At 40.3% G+C, this 22,030-nt stretch overlaps 1 protein-coding gene across 14 annotated transcripts in view; it reads right to left on the bottom strand.

The window, feature by feature from the left end:
* The window catches only part of WNK2 (WNK lysine deficient protein kinase 2), a 120,171-nt gene that overhangs the window by 19,979 nt on the left and 78,162 nt on the right, over positions 1–22,030 (bottom strand). For 10 of the 14 annotated variants that reach the window (XM_074914332.1, XM_074914333.1, XM_074914335.1 and 7 more), the window contains 14 exons: positions 19,933–19,982; positions 17,283–17,448; positions 17,087–17,203; positions 16,757–16,924; positions 16,480–16,525; positions 15,175–15,291; positions 13,626–14,698; positions 12,157–12,229; positions 10,852–10,907; positions 10,089–10,774; positions 8,693–8,907; positions 6,465–6,680; positions 5,414–5,512; positions 81–125 (listed from right to left, as the gene is read on the bottom strand). In XM_074914332.1, coding sequence (XP_074770433.1) covers positions 81–125; positions 5,414–5,512; positions 6,465–6,680; positions 8,693–8,907; positions 10,089–10,774; positions 10,852–10,907; positions 12,157–12,229; positions 13,626–14,698; positions 15,175–15,291; positions 16,480–16,525; positions 16,757–16,924; positions 17,087–17,203; positions 17,283–17,448; positions 19,933–19,982 — 3,127 coding nt within the window. The remainder of the gene's footprint in view (positions 1–80; positions 126–5,413; positions 5,513–6,464; positions 6,681–8,692; positions 8,908–10,088; positions 10,775–10,851; positions 10,908–12,156; positions 12,230–13,625; positions 14,699–15,174; positions 15,292–16,479; positions 16,526–16,756; positions 16,925–17,086; positions 17,204–17,282; positions 17,449–19,932; positions 19,983–22,030) is intronic. The other 4 variants (XM_074914326.1, XM_074914328.1, XM_074914336.1 and 1 more) reach the window with 4 other exon arrangements.

Raw genomic sequence — 22,030 nt, 5'->3', positions numbered from 1 at the left:
GCTTTTAGTAAAAATTAAAAAAAGCAAAAAACATCCCATGCCATGAAGGAAATACTGAGAAACAAAAATGGGATAGTTACTACTACTGTGATCTTTGCCTAGACATAGTCGTTTCAAGGTGGACCCTACAAGGTAAAACAATACAAGACATACAGAATTAGGTAAGACTAAACACAACAAATCTGACGGACAAGCTTCTGTACTTTTAAGCAATCAAAAAGTAGTTATTATGCAAGAAAGGACAGACAAAGTCAGCAGTTCAGGTGAGTAAAGGAAGTCTAAATAACTGGACAGCTCAAACCTCTCTTAATGTGCAGCCATTCAGAAGCTCAAGAAGTTCAATAGCATGCCAAAAGCAAGGTCCCATGACTTAAAGATGCATTTGGTTTGGGTTTTTTTTTTTGGTGGGTTTTGTTCATTAGTTTGTGGGGGGGTTTTGACTTTTTTTTTTTTTTTTCCCAATTGCCTTGGCTTCCTAATAGGAGGTTTTGATTCCTACTCTACTTATGCAGGAAATGATGTCAATTCAGTTTGTGATAGGAGGCCAAAAATGCTTTCAGGAACAAGTCAAGCTAGTCTGGCTGCAAAAGACAAACTGTAAAATAACCCTAAGAGTCCTGTTTTACAAGTCCAAAAAGATACATTGTTCTGCAGGTCTGAGGCCAATTGTTTCCAAATACTTTATTAGTACGATTTGTGTCTACATGTGAGATTCTGAACTTTAATTGAAAGTATCCATGAATGAGTTTCCCTTATGCCTTGTCCAAGTGCAGAAAAATAATCCAGCAGAGTAGCTGAGTTTTCATTTAACCAAACTACATGTTTTTTTTATTATTAGCTCATTACATCCTGCATCATGATTTTACATATTCTGTTAAGAGTGCCAGAAGTGTACTGAGAACCCTACTTGACCGTCAGATCTCGCCAGACATAAGCACCATTTCTATTTGAGTGCCAAATTTCCTGAAAGGTATTTTGGACTTGGTAAAAAGAGTATCATTATGGTATGGGAGGAGATGAACATCTGACATGGGGCATGGCAAGTTTATTGTGAAGAAGCACTTGAAAACATGAGCAAAATCAGAGTGGGGCAAAAATCAAGATAGAGGATGGATGTGCTTTTTCTCTACAGCAAACTGGTGTTGATATTTTATGTTATTATGCCAGAAATGCAGCTTTAAACTCAGATTGCAGGTCCAGGTTGATATAGGCTCTGAATGAGTCTTCAATGGAGAGAAGAGATACATCAGTCAGAGACTGAGGAAGAGAAAGTAAGGAAAAGAGAGAGGGGAAGAAAGGGAGAAGAAATGTTTGTGCTTTGATATGGGTGGCATGAAGAGGAACAGAAGGACTGCTTTGAAAGATTTTCTTATTATTTCATTTCACATAGTTTCTATTCCAGGAAAATCAGAAGGACACGACTACACTAATGTCTTATGCAAGCATGACCAAGTTTAGTTTCTCACAAAGCCTAGGTAACAAATACAGGTAAAAGCCTAGATAACAAATACAAGTCACATTCACAGCTCAGCAATCTGCATTGTACTTTTAAATTTTTCCCCCTCTTTTCCCTCAGATATACCTTACCTTGTCTACCTCAAAGTTAGCTATCAAGTCCCATTATGGAAACATCAGTGGCTGTAATCCTAAAATGCTATTTTGTTAACTATCCTTCACCATTTCTGCATGTAGCAATAGGTAGTGTTTAGCACAATATGTATGCAAATGAAAAGCAACTGCCTGCAAAAAATAAAAGCAGGCAGCTGACTACAGTACGTGCTCAAATGCATGTAAAAATGTTTAATCACCAACCCCTCTGCTTCCTGAAAACCAAGTCACAAGTTTATATGCACCTCGGGTGCCAAGTCAAACCTGGGGCCCCCAAATGTGTGGGGAGGTAACAGAGAACAGTGATACTAGACAGATTCACAAAATACCCATGTGAAAGGAGCCAACATTAAGGAAAATATTACAGGAGAGTCAATCACCAAAAAGAGAGCTATTTCTTCCAAACTGAATCACTGAATGTTGCTTGGGAGATGAGAAACATGATCTAAGTGGTGATATTGCCTGAAGTAAGGACTGACAATCATTGATTATGGTTGGTTTTAAATTCAAATTCAATTTAAAATGCACATGGTAAACCTAATTCACCAGATTAATTGTATTATTTCTAAAATCAAGGTGTTTAATAGCTGTAGAGTTGAGGAGATGAATCATAATTATGATTTAATTTAAGACTGCAAAAGTTCAGTAGTGTTTTACCTCCAATTCCAGATTTCTCATCTGAAAAATTAAGTAGCTTTTATATCACACAGGACAGAAAAAATCCACTCTCCCATGTTTGCCCTCTAATAGCTGACAAAAAGCTTGAAAGCTAAAATAAAACTGAAATGGCAATAAATTGTTTAGACCATTTCCATAATCACATATGAACATGCAATATATTAATTACTACAGACCTGACAAAAATCGCTTTACGCAAGATTACAAGTCTAAGCCAAATGGAGTTTTTCAAAATTCCACTCACAGTCAGCGCAAACTCTTCCCTAAGATGCCCTTGCAATCTGATCCAGGGAAGGAGCTCAGTCTAAAATGATGCTGAAGCCCATCCAAAATACTTTATTCCATGAACAGTGCAAAAGAGAAGTCAATACTGGATGTGTGGAACAGAACAAGAAGCTGTTCTGGAAAAACACTGTGAAAGTGTTCAAGTTTGATGGAACCAGAGCAAAATATTTGTAAAACTATCTTTACTGTATCTAAAAAGCTGAATGCATCTTTTAAAAGCGTGCTGCAAATACAGTACAGGCCTCACACTGGAATATCCAAGCTCCCCAAAGAGCAGTTTTTCCATTAACCAAACATATAGATTCAGAGCATTTCTGAAAATCCAGCACAACTCCCAATAGCTCTCAAACAAACAAAAAACACCAGGGAAAGCTCCACTTGGGGAACAGCCCTGGGCCCCAGCACTGCCTGGCCCCGCCATGGGCTGCCTGGCCGCGGCAGCCGCACCCCAGCACCCTGTCCCTGGCGCTCACTTGCCACCGGTCACGCTTCTCACTCAGGTGTGCAGCGAAGACACAAACATATGGCACACCTAGTCCAAACACTTGGCTCTGCCTGCGTGCTGGGTCAATCTATGTCCCTTCCAGAGGGGAAGGAGCCCAAACCAGCTGGCATTCCCAGCAGCAGCATCTAGCAGTATTTTTCCTGGGAGCCGTGGTCATGGCTGCTCTGGACGCCGGCTCCACGGAACCACCAGCCATACAGCCTTTCAGCAGCAGTCCCATCCCAGCAGTTCTTTGGGGAACGATGCAGCTGCATGCAGCCTCTTCTTCTTCCCTTCACACACACACTACCAACCTGATGGACGCATTGGGAAAGCAAGCTAAAATAACCTCCTGTCCTCATCAAAATCTACCAGCAACTCAGCTGTGGAAAAATGTCTAGCAGCCCAAGTGATAGGCATTATTTAAAACTAAGCTGCACTCTCTGCGCAGTGGTGACTTTGGAGGCTTTTGTCAGGAATAAAGTGCCTGAAACTCAGTCAATCTCCTTATATGACTCAGAAATGGGGGAGCGCAAACCTACTCTCCGAACACTTCACCCAGAAGAAACCGAGAAGAGAGCATATGGACTGAGAACAGAAAGCAATTAGTCGTGCTGAGTTATTTAAGCATCGGGGAAACTTCACGATTTGAAGGATCTATATATTTCCTTGGTTTCATTCACAATATCCATGCACCCAAACATTTTTAATATGCTGGGTTTTAATTGCCATCTCCCAGTCTTTTTGTATCCTACTGAATAGTAATTCTGTGAAAGATTAATGAAACAACTTCTGGGAATTACATGGGCAGAGGTAGAAACTACTATGTCCATTATAATATCAAATGGGAAAATTTGTGAACTGAGAATTCCCCTGAGGTTCTCAGAAAAAAATCCATGAATGCAGAATTGTCTCATGACTTCAACAGTCATTAAAAACTTGCATTATAATAAATTCAGTATGCTGAGCAGTAAACATCAGTTTTCAAGAATGTGAGTGCAGGGATTTCAGGGACCTCAAACAAAAAAGAATTCAGGATTATTTTTAAAAATATTGTTTATTCATAAAATTAGGAGAAGTGTATTTGAGTGGTCTTGTGCCTTTGATCTGTACCACTTGGATAATGATGAGCAATGTAGAACTCCAATGGGAGATCTGATATTAATGCAAATGAGCAGTTAGTTAACCAAATATTTTCTCAAGAACATTATTAGCCTTTCTAATGTTATATGTAAGTGGCCTATAGTACCTGTTCAGCACAACATATCTTTATTGTACAAGCAAAATCTGTTTGCCTAAAAAGCAGCATATATGATTGGTAAAAAGGTCTTAATTTTTTAATTAAATAGCTTGATATCATTTGGTTGAATTGCCAATTACTTTAGAAGTCATACAAATAGGGTACAATTAGCAGGTGCACAATTATTTGAAACAAAAATACTGGATCCTAGCAATCCATTTCAAAGTATCATCTGAAAATCTGATATTGCTTTTTACTTATTTATGCTTTGATGAACTGCTAATTGACTTCATCTCTGAGGTCACATAAGGTCATAAGAAAATAAACTGAGTGAAGTGCTTCAGCCAGATCAGTTTACACAAAAAAAAGTTGATGGTACTCTCCCTTGGAGTAACCAGATATTCCTGCTGCTTACAAGTATATAAAACATTGCTCACTTAGAAGTAATTAAAGTGAATGCATGGGGAAAAGCCCACCTAGAAAAGAGATTTAGAAAGAACTAGCTGGAGCACTATTGTCTCAGCATTTCCACATGCAAAGAGCAGGGGGAAAAAAAGAAAATAGAGTGGATATAAACAGTACTGTATATCGTGTTAATACAGCCCTTGTATGGAAGTTATACCCTTCAGTGACCTTCTAGAATTGTATCAGCTTGCTACATGCATGTCTTCATAGTCCAAACATGTGTGAAAGAGACCATTCGTCTACAGAAGGATGGATTTCTTTTTGTTGTCGCTGGAATCAGGACAGCAGACATGTATATTTGCCACATTGCAAATAAAGTTACTTCAACATAAATCACATAAAGTACAAAAGCTTTGATAAGTCCAGGGTAAAATTTACCATAAAGCTATATAATAAATGATGAGATCTTCCACACATGCTTTTGGTGCCCAGGCACGAGCCAAAAGCAGTGCAAAAAAAGCTTTCATATGAAAAATTAATATAAATAAGGTGTGTTCATGATGATTACTTAAAAGAAAGATAAAAAGAAAGAAAAGATGGTTCAGAAAAAAGGGGCATCCTGCCAAACATATTAAAGATATAAAATATGGAATTGGAAAAAGGGGGTAAAAGAAAGATGGACTGTGATAAAATACAAAAGAACAAATACAAACAGATGGACAAAGACACAGGTCCACTGAGGAATCTGGTACGAGGTTTGCTACTAGATTTATAGGTCACTCTCTCAGACGTTTGGTGGAAAACCGTCCAGCCTGCAAATGAATATAAAGGGAAGAAAACAAAGACACTTATAAAGTACAAGTAGCTGTGATCAGATGTCCTATACCATCAGTCAAATCAGCTTTGTTAGTTAAACATCCACATCTCCATTTTAACTTTGCCAAAGAGGAGTAAGTTAATTGACCATACACAAAGGATGCAATAACAGCAGAAAAGAACAGATAGATATTTTGTAGATTAGTTTGGCAGGATGTGCAATGAGAGGAAGGTATTTTAATCACCATTATAACTTCCAATATGCATGGCAACAAGATCAGTCAAAGCCTACGGAGGTGTGCAATACACAGAATATCAGAGGTCGGGACTGGGGAACACAGCCAATCTACAGTCATTTAGCTGGGACTCCAAAACCATGCACAAAGTTAACCCCTTAGATAAAGGAAACATAACTTGGTTCTCTGGGTTTGTTTTGTTTTTTTCTTTTCTTGCTTTTTTTTTTTTTCCCTCCCTCACACTCAAGATGGTTTAGTAGTTTACAATGAGGAACTCTGGGTCTACCAGTATCAACAGACTAAAAAAAAAGCCCAAAATGAACCAAAGGAACCTCCTATTCTACAATCCCCTATCCTTCTATACCTTTTTTTTTTTCCTTTCTTTATTCTCGGAAATCTGTAAGGCAGACTCCAGAAAAGCTGTCAGTATAAAGCCACTGCTGGCAAAAATAAAAGGTATTTCCTTCCTAAAAATTAGCATGCCTTTTTGAGTGTTGACTCTTAATACTTGATAAGATACTTTACTTTTGCTCTTCTGACAACACTGCAGCGATCTTTTTAAAGATAAGCCAGTAATTTGAATTGTCAAAGTTTCATGTTCCTACATCACTAGAAGTGAAATCCACTCCTTAAAAGTTCAAGCATAAGGGAAGTGAACTAATTTTAGCATGTGCTAGAAGACATGCCGAACAGCTGGTATGAAAAAAATCACCTTGGCCAGAGCTTGCGTTCACGTCACCTCCTTCGGGGCCTAAGCCGGAGCAGATGTCAGAAGACAAAGAGGCTTTGACAGAGCATGGCTGTTGTGTCTGAACAGCCTTCCCAAAGGTAGCTGATGCAGGGGAAGTTACTGCTGCTGCTTCAGGAGATCCAGGCTGAGTTTTAGTTGCTTCTTTGTGGGGTGAGTCTTTAGAGTCTGAAAGATTACCTGCAAGAGCAAACAAAAAAAATACATGCAATGGCAAATGCTAGGAAAGCACTGAATAAAAATCTGTGTCTAAAAGTAATCATTACCTTGCTACCAAGAGGTACAGCAGTTTACAATTCCGAAGTACTGTACAAAGCACAGACTTTGTGGATAGCCTGCACCAGAAAATAACCTACACGTACTACTGCTGATGCAGTTTCTCCAAGAAGCGCACGTAGCAGGTTTGATTTTTACAGTTTTTCTGCATTTTTCAGAAAGGCTGGAGTCAGGACCTCACAAGGAGAACTGCTGAAATAAAGTGAGAGCTGCAGAAGTGCCTAAGTAGGAGGATGAACACACAGAACAACTGAGCAGAACATGTAGATTTGCTCTCAGACATGAAAGGTGAAACGTAGGCAAATGGAGAGAAATAAAAAGTTGCTGCAAAGACATGAGGAACTTTTTATTTATAGCGATCTATATATAGATGCATTTCTATACATAAGTATCCATAGCTATATATCTATCAACATGGATAACTTGGGTAAAGAGGCTTTACCACCAAAACACTTTTGTAATAATTTGTTACATGGATTTATCAGCAAAAGCATCTAAGAGTGGAAAAGACAATTACATCAGTAACCATATTAGCCACTGCTTGCCCTTAATCCCTGAGAAAGGACCAAGGAAGGCCAAAAATGAGGAATCTACATAGCCAAGGGTGAGAAGACTCAGGTATGGGATCCTCAAAGATAATGTGAACTTTACACAGTGCCTCAAAAAAATGGAAAACAACACAGAAAAAATGCAGGAAGGGAAGCATGCACCAAAGTAGCAGTGTGACTGATCAGATTTCTGTTCTCTGACTGAAGGTGACAAGGAAAAAAAAAAAAGGAGAATTGGGACATTTTATGCAGAAATAAGCTTAAATTCTTTAGGCATTGATATGAGCCAAGATTCATGAGTGGAGACAGATGTGGGTTTTGTGAACAGACAGAGGGGCAAAAAAATGGCTAAAGAGAACCCAAGAACAAACTGGAAAACACCAAGGATAACAGACATACAGAGTATGCCATCACAAGGAAAGGAAGTAAAAGCGATGCACGTCAGTCAAGCAACAGCTAAAGAGGTATAAAGCACTGAACATTGCCTCAGTTCCTGTAGGCAAGAATACTGAGACTCAAGATGGATCAAAGAACACCTTGCCTCTGAACACCTTTGCTTTTCCTATCTCAGTTGAAATCCTTAATTAAAAGCAAAAACCTCCAAAACACTCTGTCCATAACTAAGATTGATGCAACGAAATTTGAAGTGGACCTATGATGCAGCGACTTTGAAAACAAGAACTACAAGGTTTGTAGTGCTTCTGCTCCTCTAAATAACAGCATGAACTAAGTTAGAAGAAAAATTATTCATATTCTATTCTACATTTTGCTGAAGAAATAGGTACCGGGGTATATCAACATTTCCCAGTTGAATTATATCTTTATACTTTCCAAAGAGATAATGACTCAAGACTGTAAGACAGTTTGAAAAATCTTGAACTACTTCAGACAGTCAAAGCATCCATCAGCATAACTCTTTTTACCTCCCATCCTTTGGGGGAGCAAATGCAATCCAATCTTACTTATACGGCATCTTGGAGGAAAAAATAAACAACAACAAGATACAGCACATAATCAATAGAGGATAACAGCACCTAAGAAGTGAATACAAACACCAATAAACTGCATTTGTATAAAGGATGAGAAAAATGTAAGTAGGCTGTATTCCAAATGAAAGTGGAATATTGTTTCTCTGCCAAGCATTTGTAACTGATGCAGAGAAGGTATGTATGGTTCAGCACTGGGCAGCTGTAATAAGCCTGTCCCACAGGAAGCCCACTTCAAAAACAGTTTGCAGTATGGAAACTTGAGTCACTAGTATTAAAACCAATAAAAATTCAGTGCCTTTCCTGCAATCCATGCAACTACACAGCAGAACCACAACTGACACAAACAACAGGCATATGGAAAGCAGCCTAGTGTACCTACTTGTGCTTGATGTTCCACTCCTGAGCTGCTGGACCAGAGGGTTTAATAATTTTCCGCCTTTCAATTTATTTTTGCTGGTTCTTCGGCGACGGCCGCTTGGTGGGGCTGAGTGAAGGAACCCCAGGTTGGGAGGAAGGGGTTTCCCTAACCGAATATACAGTGCCTCTATTTCATTCTTCTGCTGAGTCTGAAGTTCAGCAATTTCTTTCATATGCCTGAAGGTGAAAAATAGAGAACTTTGCTATTGATGTATTTGATAAAGCATCACATCTTGACAACTTAATTGGGTATAAAAAAAGAAACAAAACAGTCTTTGGCTATAAAACAATCAACTGCTCATGCAGAAGTATATGAAGTTATAACAATCTACCTCAAATATTCATTTAAAGTCAATCCTAGACAGCTAAAAAGATTTTCAACATCCTTAGCAAAAGCAACTTGATTTTGACACGAGATCTGACAGGAACTCCAAACTATTCCACAATTTCTCTCTTCAAACCAGGAGCTTCAAAAAAGTTAACTCTCAGGGCATGTACAACAGTTTGAAGGAATTCCACATGAAGAAAACCAAAAGTGCTTCCCATAAGAATGCCATTAGCATATGAACCATTACCTTATTTATAATGCAGATTTCATGATGCCATAAAGTCAGTTTAAAGGTTTTGTATTACTGTAGTTCTGTTTTAAAAAGGTGCATCATCTGTATTCAGTAAAACATTATACCTTAAGGCAAAGTTTCACATTTTGATTAAACTAGCACCTAATGCTAGTTTTTACCCATCACCTGCCAGGAAAGAAAGAAAATGTTCAAATGCTCTCAGAACTAGCAGCACAATAGACTCCTGCCAAGACTGGACCAATGACTTGATGAGACATCTGAGGGGAGGCGAAGTGAGGGTCTTTAACCTAGTATCTATTAGACAGGTATCTACTGTTAAAGTGAGTCTGGGAATAGTGATGCGTCTGTAGACCTGGCAGTCTAAATCACCCTTGCCAAGAAGGGCAGCTGCCTACACAGGCATCCAGATTATTTTTATATCACTTTAAATAGCAGCCACATGGGAATCTACTATCACACACATTACAAGTGCTATTGTTTGCTACCATATCAGTGTAGCCTTTTGGTAAGGACACTGGACATCACAACAGAAAAGTTTGGGGTTTAAAAAAAGTTACTACTGAATCTTTCTTCTAAATGGAATTGATAAATAAAGTGATGTATAAAAGGATGCAGTATGACATCTGGGGGAAGGGTCTCCTAGCAATGCCTAACTTCCCCAGAACCAGTTTACTCATTACAGCTATAAAAAACCACCTATTTGCTCATCATATGCAGAGATGCTGCCTGGGTATCTTAACACAAGCTTTCCTAGAATTGTTTGCAAACCAAACATACTTTTCTCTCAGGTTCTGCAATTCTTTCTTCATATCTGCATCTTCAAATTCTGAGTCATTGTCGCTGCTCATGTATGATGACTGCGAGTGGAAAGATGTTATGTTGATGGTAGGAATTTTTGTTCCTTGACCGTTGGGTGAATCAAGGCCTGGCGAGCTAGATTTGCCAGATCTTTGCAGAAAAGCAGCTGCTTTTTTAATTAAGTCAGTGGCTGCACTACTGCTCGGGGGGGACAGTTGGGCAGCAGCAGCCGACTGACGACGGAAAGTCTCATCAGCAGAATCGCTCGAACCCTGGTCACAGAGGACATCAACAGAAGAGGCTGTCTGCACCCGTCGGACAGCTGTCTTCAGATCAGGGCTGGAAGGTAGCTCATCCAAATAGACGTCTGGGGGTGCTGAGAACCTTAAGCAGTGCGGCGCTGTTAAAGTTAATTCATCTTGCGTGCTGATTACTGAAAACCTGCCAATAGTTTTGGCTGGTGTACCGCTATCATGAGTTTCAGCCTGTTTTCCATAGGAACCAGAGTCTAGAGAGTCATCCCTTTGAAGGTTATTTATCACCCCATCTGTTGTAGATATCTGCGTTACATTATCTGTGTGTGCAGACGAAGTCACGGTCTTTGCCTTCTCGCTCCTTTTAGAAGTTTCCATCTGTTTAGTTATGCTTGATGATGTAGGTGCAACCTGGAGAAAAAAAGAGAGATTAATTTTGAAAGGTACTGTAGCCATCAAGCATAAAACTGCTCCTAGTTTCTGGTTACCTGAACAGGGCCTTTTGTTATAGCAGCAGGAGCAGAAGTGATGCTTGCAGCTGAACCTGTTTTACAAGTCCGGGAAAAAAAAAAAATTAATGTTTGGAATGCTTTGGTATAATAAAATCAAACATGTTTATAGTGATAAACTGAAGTGTGATAAAGAGTAGCACTGAAGAATAATTTAAAGATCCAGTCTCTGCAATACAGGATCTATAATGCAGGAGGCAATATTGATGACAATATAAAATACCTGCATGTAGGCACTCTCTTCAATCTATCGATTTGGGGAATTCAAATAATAAGAGGAGTGTGGAATTTCATTAGCCAGTTGGAAATTTAAGGAGAAAACCAGAACAAGAATAAAATCCACATGGAACATTGGGCCTGCATTACTACGGTGCTCTTGCTGTCTCGAAAAAGTAATTGCACTCAGCTATTCATGCAAACAAAACGCTGCAGTTGACCACAGATGGACTGGTATTTCACACCTTTCATTTGACCGATACTGGTACCAACCATTACAAGTGCCTGAAATGGAGTTAAATGCACATTGTTGAAAGTGGAAATTATAAGTTCAAAAGGTGGCCACTGACCACAGAAGCATGCAAGAAGCCAAATATTAGTGGCAGTAATCAAGACATGATTATTTCACAACCTGAATGCTGGTTTTGAAGTTAAACCAATAAATGCAAGCTTTTCAGAAAGCTTATGGCACATTGCAGAGAGTGAACATAAGGCAAAAATCTGTCACTTCATAGCTCTGAAATGGTGAGATACATCACTGCTTCATGGTATCCAAGATACATTAATTTTACTACACAGTGCTACATTCCACTTGCATACTCTTCTTTGTCTGCAGCGAGACAGATGAATTCAGGCTACCCAATGTTTTCCCCTCGCATTGACCTAAAAGCAGTGGATGATCCACATCCACCAGGACAAGAATGCTCTACATTGTTGCACAAACCTGGTATCCAGCTTTGCCACAACAATCTCCAAAAAAATATATATTATAAGCCCTCCCCAACCCCACTCATGACAGCAGGATCAGTTTGGGGTTCCTCAGCCCTTAAAACTTCCCATGACTTGCAAGACAGGTACATGGAGCATAATAAATACCCAGTTTCTTAATGGGCAGATGAAGAAGTAAGATGTTTAATATTAGTTATATTACAAATAGGATCAGAAATGCCTTGTGCTGGGCAATGCTCTGCAGTTAACCAGAGGGGGAGCAGCAAAGGGTCACTGGAGAAGAGGACCACGCACTAGTACAGATGCATCACCGCTGTTCATCACCGAAAGGCGCATTACCTTTTCTGCTTGCTGACCCACCTCTTGCATCTGAGGAATGAGTACTGATGCCACTGACCTCTGACTTTTCAAACTTTCAGTAAAAAGAAAAAAGAAGAATTTCAGTCTCACACACAAAGCAGAAAGGCAATACATTCTCCCTCCCTCTCTGCCCTGACACTGTTGTGGAATAATACACTATTGTATAACGTCTGTGGAAGTGGCCTTCTAGCTTTTCCTCCAACTCCTCCATTTTTTTTCCTCTCTTGGAAGAAAAAAAGCAGTGGCCATGTCACAGAGGGAACTGCTGCCTAAGTTACTAAAAAACAGGCACTGATTTTTTTATATGTTTTCATATATATATCTATTATATATATATACATCTATCTTTCTCAGTTTGGGGTTTTGTTCTGGTTTGCTTTTCCAGCCAGACTGTATATTCTTTATCTGTATGACTGTCTTCAGAAATTCTATGTCTCTTTTCTCATATTGGCCCAGACTTTAATAGGACAAACTCCAATTACTGGAGAGACGTAACACCTTTTAATAGAGAGAGAATTTTATCTGCCGTAGAAAGTAATTTACGAATATAAACAATATGCTCTAATGAGTTACTCAAGTGCAGCCGTCTTTTCTGTAACACAGAGAATCTTTTAAGCAGTTGATACAGTTCATCAAGCAAATGCTACATGAAACAGCCTCATCCTTGCTAGTGATGAGGTAATTATCACCAGTAATGTTACTTTTCAAGTAAGATATACACTGATTTTCTAGCAGAAAGTGCTCCAAATCTGTTGAATTTCATAAACTCAGGATTTTGTCTGAAAGAACACAACACAGGTGCACAACTGAGACATTAAGTAAATAATGACCCAGACCACCTGCTCCAGCTTTCCTTAGATGCTTCCTAGCAAAGTCTTGCTCTGCCAAGTTCATGGAAGACAAAAGAAATTACTAGAAGCAGTGTAAGCTTCTACCTACAGTGTTTTCCTTTAGCTGCAACACTTGAACAAAGCAAAGGCTCCCAAGGTGTTTAATTTTATTCAGACTGACTTAGAAGGCAGGCATTATAATCGCTGCCATAAATTTATATTTTTAAAAATTTCCTATTGAGTACGATTATCTTCATCAGAACGAATGACTATAGCCCTCATATATTTTACATTCTTAAAACATATCACATTTCTGCTTGCTTTAGGAACAGGACACAAGAGGAGGAGAATTAATTAAGATATTATACCACACAAAGGAAAAGGTCAGCTTTCATTATTAAGCATTTATGTAAGATGAGTCAGAATGCATCTGACAGTAAAAATTTAAGAGAACTTTCACACTGGAAAGCAGTCAACAAAGTGCAATATACCCAGGAGCAGAAATAGAAAATGTTTAGAGAAGCGAGAAATGTACACATGTCCTACCACAGGCTTGCTGGTGCTCTCCCTAACAGCTGGATTTGGGGGTATAAAGGGCAGAGTCATTGCTGGACTAACCAGTGCTGGGCAGGGTGAGATCTCAGACGGCACCGACTGGGCCTCGGCAGCAGCTTTCACCTCCTGGCTGGTATCTGCAACGGTGTGGCCTGGTTCTCTCAAATCCAATGTGGGAACTTGATCTTCAGGAAAAGGGGGCAAGTTAAATTCACTGTCACCCTGTTCTAACGGGACAGAGGTGTCTGGAGTCCCTGCTGACGTAGAAGAAGTAGGAACATATTCCTGGTAAAGTAAATTGCGCAGTTTCTCATCGAGGCTTTTTATTGTGTTGTCGACGAAGTCCACCCGGGGAGGTCCCTCTCCGTCGGACTCGGCGGTGCTGGGCTGCTGCTGCTGCAGCAGGCTGATCCCCACGCCGGCGCAGGCCACGGGCTGCGCCTGGGACAGCATGGCGTGCTGCTGGGACGTGGCCACCGGCACCTGAGTGGGGCTCTGGAGCTGAGAGCCTGCCAGGCTGAGAGGGTCCGACGTGGCGGACGCAGGGAACACTTGGTTCATGAAGGAGTGCTGCACCACAGCGGGCTGCCCGGCCTCGGGCAGGTGGGGCACCTGCACTGCAGGCTGCCGTTCCAAAACCACGGAATCCGGGAGCACGGGGAGCGGGCAGAGCTCCGCCGCCTTTGCGGGGGCTGCCGGGACCGACTTGTGCGGCCCAACGCTGCAACAGGCGATCTCCACCTCGGGGACACACGTGCCCTCGTCGGCTGGTGGCGGCAGGGGCTGAGGTGCGGGGGGAGTGTCCGGAGGCTCCTCCAGCAAGGCGGCATGGGGGGCAGGAGTGCCTGGCTGGGCGGGCACCGCTGCCTTCAGAGGAGCATACTCCTGCTGAGCGCCGCTAGCAGCTGCCTGCTCCAGGATATTTGGAGCAGATCCCGGTAGTGCTGGAGCTGGAAACTCTGCCTGGCTCAGCAAGCCGGCGGAAGATGCTGCAGAAGGAACTTGTGCCAGAGATGAAGAGGCTCCGATGGGGCTGTCACATACACCTGCTTGGAGGGGAAGCTGCTGGCCAGCTAAGACACGAGGCAGATCTGTCGCCACAGCGCTCACTTGCTGATCATCTGATTGCTCCAGGTCTAGAAAGAGTACAAACATCAAATTAACTTTTTAATGCGCTGCACAGAATGAAGAGAAAAAAGTCACTGCAAAAACTCCTGGCTAGCTGCAGTGATAACCATATCTAGCTGTAACCCATTAGCACTTCCTGTCAGAAAATAACTGTTGTACAAGTCAAATTAGAATGTAACATTGCAGATTATGCAAAAATATTTCCCAGAAAAGACACTGTTTATTAAAATGGCAATGACTAGAACTTCAGCCACCTTACAGCATGAGGCAGAGTTAAATGTTGAGGCTTTCCTGAAACTTGGGTAAACATTCCTAATGTGGTTCAATACCAGGAACACACTTGAAATGCATAACTTCAAACTGATCATTTTCCTCCTCCAATTAAATGCAGTAAAGCAAACCACAGCTAAGTCAGGTGAGAATAGAATAGAGATGATACAGCAGCTCCAGAGAAGAAAACATTTTCTATGAAGTTTGTAAATACCTGGCCCTTCAGACTGCTGTGTACTTTGAGGTACCGGTGGAGAAAATTCTGGTGCATCAGTAGTAGGGTTTTCCACAACAGGACATATGATAAACCACCTTTTTCCAGTATGCAAAACTAGAGATGAAAAGAAAATTAAAAGTAAACACAACAGATCCCATTCATTCCAGATCTGTCAAAACCTGACAACTGTCAAAATTTCCATGTTTGGAAAGAAAATCAGAACTTCTACAGTATTAGCCGAGATTAAATCAAGGGCTCCTAATTTGATTCTCATCCCTTCTCCTGGGATGTCTCTGGAAAGGAGACAGTGATGCCTCCCAGTTCTGCCACATATGTTATTTGAAAATTTATTTTCAAGTGTTCATACTTTTAGAAGGGTAATAGTTCCATACACGAAAATTTTAACAACAGTACTATGGACAGTTTTCTCACAATGAAAAATTTTGTTAATTTTGTAGCATTTATCCAGCTTAACATGTTGGAAGCTTCCCAGCTAATATTTCCTTTCACATCTCATCTCAAAGCCTGGCACATGTAAATGGCAAACCAGAACTATACACACCTTGTAACTAGAATTAGTAGAAACATAAATGTTGTGTTAAAGCAGGTGTACTGAGAAAATTATGACATTTACAGGCAAAAACCAGATCTTTGGAGGAGAAAGTCTAGTTTGGCGGATTCAGTTGCTGCACTTGTCAAAGAAGTTCTAAATTATCCTTCTTCCCCTGTCAGCATGGAGCAAATACTGCATGTGATGCTGTGTAACAAGAATTTTGGAAACAATTCCATCAGCAGCGTTTTCATTTTTCCCACCAGCATGCACTTACAGAGAGAATCAAGGGCCAGTTCCCTTCCCACTCAATTTATCTGTCAAACCCGTAAGATACGTTGTGTTCAGATGGCCAAGATTCTCCCTGTAATACCAAAGTAGCTGAAAACTTATGGGTTAGAAATTTCAATTAAATTACCAACGTAAACATAATCTTTTCAGCTTTCTCTTGCAAACAGAGTTATTGTTAAGAAAAGAGCATTCTTGCCCATACCTTCCTGACTTTTTCACCACTGCCTATCAGCCTGTGTAATTCAGGGCTTACCTAAACATCCCCAGATATTAGATTCATCCAGGTTAGCCCTGTGATCTTCCAGGTTGCTAACAGCTGGGATCACTGTTATACCCATATTTCTAGATATATTTTCAACCACCAGTAACTGGTGGATTTCTTCCTGAATCTAGCCAACTTCTGCATCAACTCACCACTGCCTTAAAGATTGAAATTAAGTTTGTATTCAAAGGACATTTACCATTTTGTTGATACACGGGTGTCTTCATTTGAGACTGACGCTTCTCCTGTTAAAAAAAAAAAAATAAACCCAAAACAGAACTAGTGTTCCTCTTGCACTGATATGAGACAGCATCATTTCAAGGAGCATTCATGTTGTACGAGTTAATGAAGTAAAAGCATTATATTTCTAGCTAAGAAACTTTTCTTTTTTAAACACAGGAAGTAAAACTGATTTATAGTAACTGCCTGTTAAGAAAAAGGAAACAAACTAGAAACCTTTATTTAACATTTCTTACCTCATTCATTTCCAGTCTATCAGCGTCTTGTTGGGGACTCATTCCCTGATCAGAACTTCGTTCTCCTTCTGTATCTTCACTGAGCATATCTTCTGCTTTATCAATAATATCTTTCATTTGTTCAATAAATGTCTCTTTTTCGCTCTGCAATATGAATTCATTCTCTACCTATAAGGCCACATCAAAATAAAGAGGAAACCAGTAACGTTTCTATCAATACCCCATTCCACAGCTACCAGAAAGCTTGGTCAACAAGACACATGAGAATAAGTTGACTGAAGCAACTTGGTGCATTAAGAGACTGTGGGCAGCTGCATCACCAAGTCTTACCATGTAAGTAGCAATTTCCTCTGGTGCATCACCATCCAAATCAAACTTAAAAGTCACCATTTTGTGATTGTGTGTCTCAAGCTGGCACTCCACCATCTTATCCCCCGTGTTACAAACCTGCAAGCAAAGATTAACACAGTTATTTCTGGCAAAGTCAAAGGAATCCTAAAGTTACCCTCAAAAAGGTTGTACTTGCATTTAATATGGTCAGCTTTGGTCTGCTGGACTTCTCCTGGCGTGAACGAGCACGTGTGGATTTCTTATGTTTCTTCGATGACTTTCCTTCTTGTTTTCCACTTCCTATTGCTCCTTCAAAGCTGTCACTCATCTCTTTACCCGAAGCAACATCTGGACTCATGTAGCTTTGTAAAAGAAAGGAAGAGAAACCCCAAAATAAAACCACCATCACACGCGATGGAGTTATGCATAGGTAAGATACACAACAACAGGGACTGCAAAAAAAGAGCACATCTGCATTCTTTTGGCCCAAACTGAGACAGCTACTGAAAGATGCTCAGTAAGTGAAGGGGAACTACTCTAAGTCAGGCATGTACTCTGGCTATCACACCTACTAAGAAATTATCTATTAACATTTCGACCAACACCACCGGGAAAGTCCCATTATTCTCAATATATCATTACATCCCCCTAACCACTTCAGGGTCCTTACAGTCCCTCTTTGAACTGCACAAGTTCCAATTTTTCTAAGGTCCAGTTTTCTCAGTTCCTGCCTGTCTGCACTCACAGCAGAAGGTCTAAACAGGGTCAGTTTGTGTTTGTCAGAAATGAAGGAAAAGAGCGAGAAGTTGGTACAGCATCCTGTAAGAGACTGCCTCTCCTCTCTCTGCAGTTCTCAAGGATCAGAAAGAAGTTTTTATGCCACAATATCTCAGTTGCCCAGCTAGTATATTCTTTTTAGCAGCCAAAACAGTAGCTGCTAACAATCTTATTGTAATATGACATGTACAGAGAACGTCAATATGCAAGTAATTTGCAGGAAATTTTCAGAGGTTCATAAAAACCATGTCAGGAAGGAACCTTTGTAAGGCCATCTGGCCTATTTATTACCCCAAGGTATGATCAGCTCTGTCTAAACCAGTCCCCACAGAGGTTTGGGTAAACTCATCTTACAAAGCTCCCATGAGATTTCATAACCTCCCTGGACAATTTATTCTTGTGTTCATTTAGCCAGACAGGCATAAAAGATTTGAAGTCTAACCTATGGATCCTGTTCTTAAATTTAAGACTTCTACTTCTTCTGCACTAGTCACACAGAACAGCTTATTCCTACTACCTCTGCAGCTACCCCGCATGTGTAACTCATGTGTTAGGAAAGTGAACACATTTTGCACATAGAATATACTCTAGGCAGTATCTTTGCTGCAATTGTCAGCCATTTGATCCATGTGCCATTACCTTCCACTCTACAAAAGCACAACTCAGCTCCAGTGCTGAGCTACCTACGCACCTGGAAAAGAGACCTCCCTCTATGACTACAGGATGTGTGCTGACACAGGCTCTCCATGCTGCTGTAGTCATGACAGTCAGTTTTTCAGATGCAATTCTGGGACAGGCAAATTAGAATTCAAAAAGATGACTGAAAATTTGTTGTGCCTTTCTACACAGACTAGATAGACAAAATGCACTGATTTTGTATAACTTATAGCCAGAACTAACCTATAGTCATGAAAAATTAGATTTCACTTTCCATGCAGTATTTAAAAGTAGAAAGTTCTTGGGAAAAAATGATCCATTTTAAGATCACAGGATTGCATTGACTTGTGTCAAGCTAACTTTTTTGGTAGGGGGGAATGAAAACAGTAAGAGAGGTTTCTTCAAAGTTCATAAACTTAACTCATCTTGTCTATTCAGGAAAACAGTAAAAGCTCACTAAAATCCTAATTGCAAAGCTTTATAATCAATAAGGATGAAGTTGGTGCTGGCTTCTGCAATAGGCAAGGCATCCAGATACTAACACTGTATCCACCTTAACCATATCCAAACACTGAAAAATCTGGCTTGCTGCTGGTGCTGAAGCAGAAGCTGAAGCACAGGAGCAGCAGATGCCTGGGGAGGGCAGTCCTGCCCCTGAAACAGCAACCACTGCCCCTGCCAGCCCCTCTGCAGCCCAGCAGTAAGCCTTCCTCTCCACAGCTCTTCTTCACTGCTTCCTCTAAACCTTGCTACTTCCCCTTCTGCTTCTGAGTACAGAAACAGGCAGATAAGGGATGGCAAAAACTGAAATTTGCTTTGTTTCTGAGGAGTGCTGAGCTGGATCTGGTTATTTATCATTACTTCTGTCATGAGCATTAACTAGGCTCGAGCATGACCTTGTGTACTGCAAAACCATAGACCAGGCTTTGGCCGCATGTTCTAACACTTGTAACGATACCTTTGAGCAGCTCAACACACAACTCTCACCGATACCCATTTCCAGTAACATACCTAGGGAAAGATTATTACAGAAGATGGTACAGGCATACCCAATTATACTAGCACAGTGTGTTTTTATACCAATTCAACACCATCAAAATCAGGGACTGTACCACTTCAGTTATCTTAACAAAAAGAGAAGTTACATGCTGAAATGAGAGCTGTTGTACACACATGATACAGCACCCAAACTAAAGAATTAAGAGTTGGAGGAGTCAAAATAGGCGCACTGCACACAGCACATTTGCAGCTTTCTCCTTAGATGTGCACCTTCCATCTTCTCCTGGTCAGCTCCTGCTACTCTTCTCTCAGCCAAGGCAAAAGCCAGGCATTTGGCCCAGCCTTGTAAAGAGAGAGGAAAAACAGCCTCCAGAAAGAAAACATTTCTTATGCCAAAGAGATTATAATGATACCTTTCACAGCTCTGTGACAGAGTTTGAAGTTTGTCCTGTATTGCCTGCTCCTAAAATGTAAGAAAAAGTAATTTAAGTAAATGCATTGTATTGGCAGATGAAAAACACCTTTAAGAAAGCTTTTGCTGTTGAGACACTGGTGATCCTAAACCATTCTGTTTAACCAATTCTTGGAACTCAGAAAAAAATAAATGTCCCATTTTACCCTCCCGACATTACTTCTGTCTCAGGCATCAGTATCTCTGCACAACCACTTCTTAAGGCAGAGCCATTAATCTGCTAGTTCTCTTCTGCTGTCTCTAAAGCAGAAGAGGTGGTGAAAGAAACAAAACTGTTCTTACCACAATGGAAAAACTTGATTGCAGGACAAATCCATGTCAGCACCTAACTAATTTTATTTTTGAATGGATATAAAGTACAAGGTATTTTGCTTTGTTGCTTTGTATAGTTTCCTGAAATGTGTTAAGTATTTTCATTGTATTTGGCTTATTGTGAAAATTTCTGGGCAATTTATAAATAAAAGATGAAAATTCATCATTTAAAAACACCACCCTCATATCATGTCCTCTGGCTTTCTACACGATAGAAATTTTCCCTAAAAGCTTTCCTTTTCACTGGTTGCAATGCTATAGGACAGACGTCAATAGCGTGTCTCGCATCGGGCAGACCTGCTTTCACAGGATTTGTGACGACCGTGCTACTGGCCCTACTGTAACCAACTTACACACACACACCTGTGCATGGATATACACACACCCCAAATATATATAATTATATATAATTTTATATATATTTATATATATTTTTACAAACATATGCCTATAAAAACAGCTAGAAACAAGCCCCTTGACTGTCATCACTACATCTTAATACCAAAGCATTGGTAGACTGGAGTTAAAAGCTTAGTGGTTAACCAGTCAACCCCACTCACTGCTTATAATGCCACACATATGCCATGCCAAGCTTGACTGCAATTTAATAAAACTGCAAAATTAATGAACAGTGAGAACACAGACATAATGTATCTAAATTTTAATACTGCACTTGATCAAGTGCTTTACAAAATTTAATTTGCCTGATCAATTCAGATTGGTTTGGTTGTGAGCACTGCCACACATTTAAACAAAAGAGATAAAAACATTACGGCAGAATAGCAACAAAATGTAGTGTGTCAAATATATACAGATATGAAACTCCTCTTACACCCAAGAAAACCTTAGCAATATATGTCATAAAGTCAGCATGGGGAACAAATTTGACCATGCTATGATATCGGATTGATTTCTTAAATTCAAAGAGAGAGGAGAGTTAATTTAAAGATGAAATATGAGAATGAAGTTAGCAAAACAGTGGTTAAATGTTCCTAGGGATATGATAAAGTGACAATACAGACATGTGCCTCAGTGAGCATGGATTTCTCAGGTACTATAGGACAACTTGTATCCCCCATATCACACTGCACAACAACGAGGTTCGTTCATATTTCCAGAATCTCTAACAGGATGGACCCTGCACTGAAGGCTGTAGCTCTCGCATCAGCACTGAACCTGACATGAGCTGCGCATAGAGAAAAAAGGCAGTTGGAGAAGAAATACCTTGAGTAAGGGATACGCCTGACACGGCCAGGCTTTACCTGGGGTTTCTGCAAGTGAAGCACTATAGACAGGTTCTACCATTTCTGCTGTATCTAACCTACAGGATATAGAGATTCACCAGAAAACGTCCTACATCACAGTATGAATATTTATTTGACAAGAATTAGGCTGCCACTAGAAGGACAGGCAAAATGGGGAACTAGAATCTAGTTTCAGTGTTAGCAGTATCCTTACTGGACATCTTCTGGAAGAGGAGTTAAGCTGTACCTCTAATGAAATTTGTAGGCTGTACTGTGTAATCAAGGCATGCGACAAGTGCATGGAAAGCATGGGTAAAACCAAAAAAGATTCAGTTTCAAAAGATGAAAACTGTTACTTTGGGAGGAAAGGTAGCTCAGAACAGAGAGCCTCAAGAAGAAAAATGCTGAAAGCAGAATTGCTGAGGGACACTTCCATTGAGAAGTGGAGAACAAATTAGACTTATTTCCTGAAATCTGGTACAA

The sequence above is a fragment of the Athene noctua genome, chromosome 10 (assembly GCF_965140245.1).
Source record: "Athene noctua chromosome 10, bAthNoc1.hap1.1, whole genome shotgun sequence".
In the NCBI taxonomy this organism is placed as follows: domain Eukaryota; kingdom Metazoa; phylum Chordata; class Aves; order Strigiformes; family Strigidae; genus Athene; species Athene noctua.
Note: the sequence above shows the minus strand (reverse complement) of the source record. Positions and strands in the feature narration are given on the sequence as shown.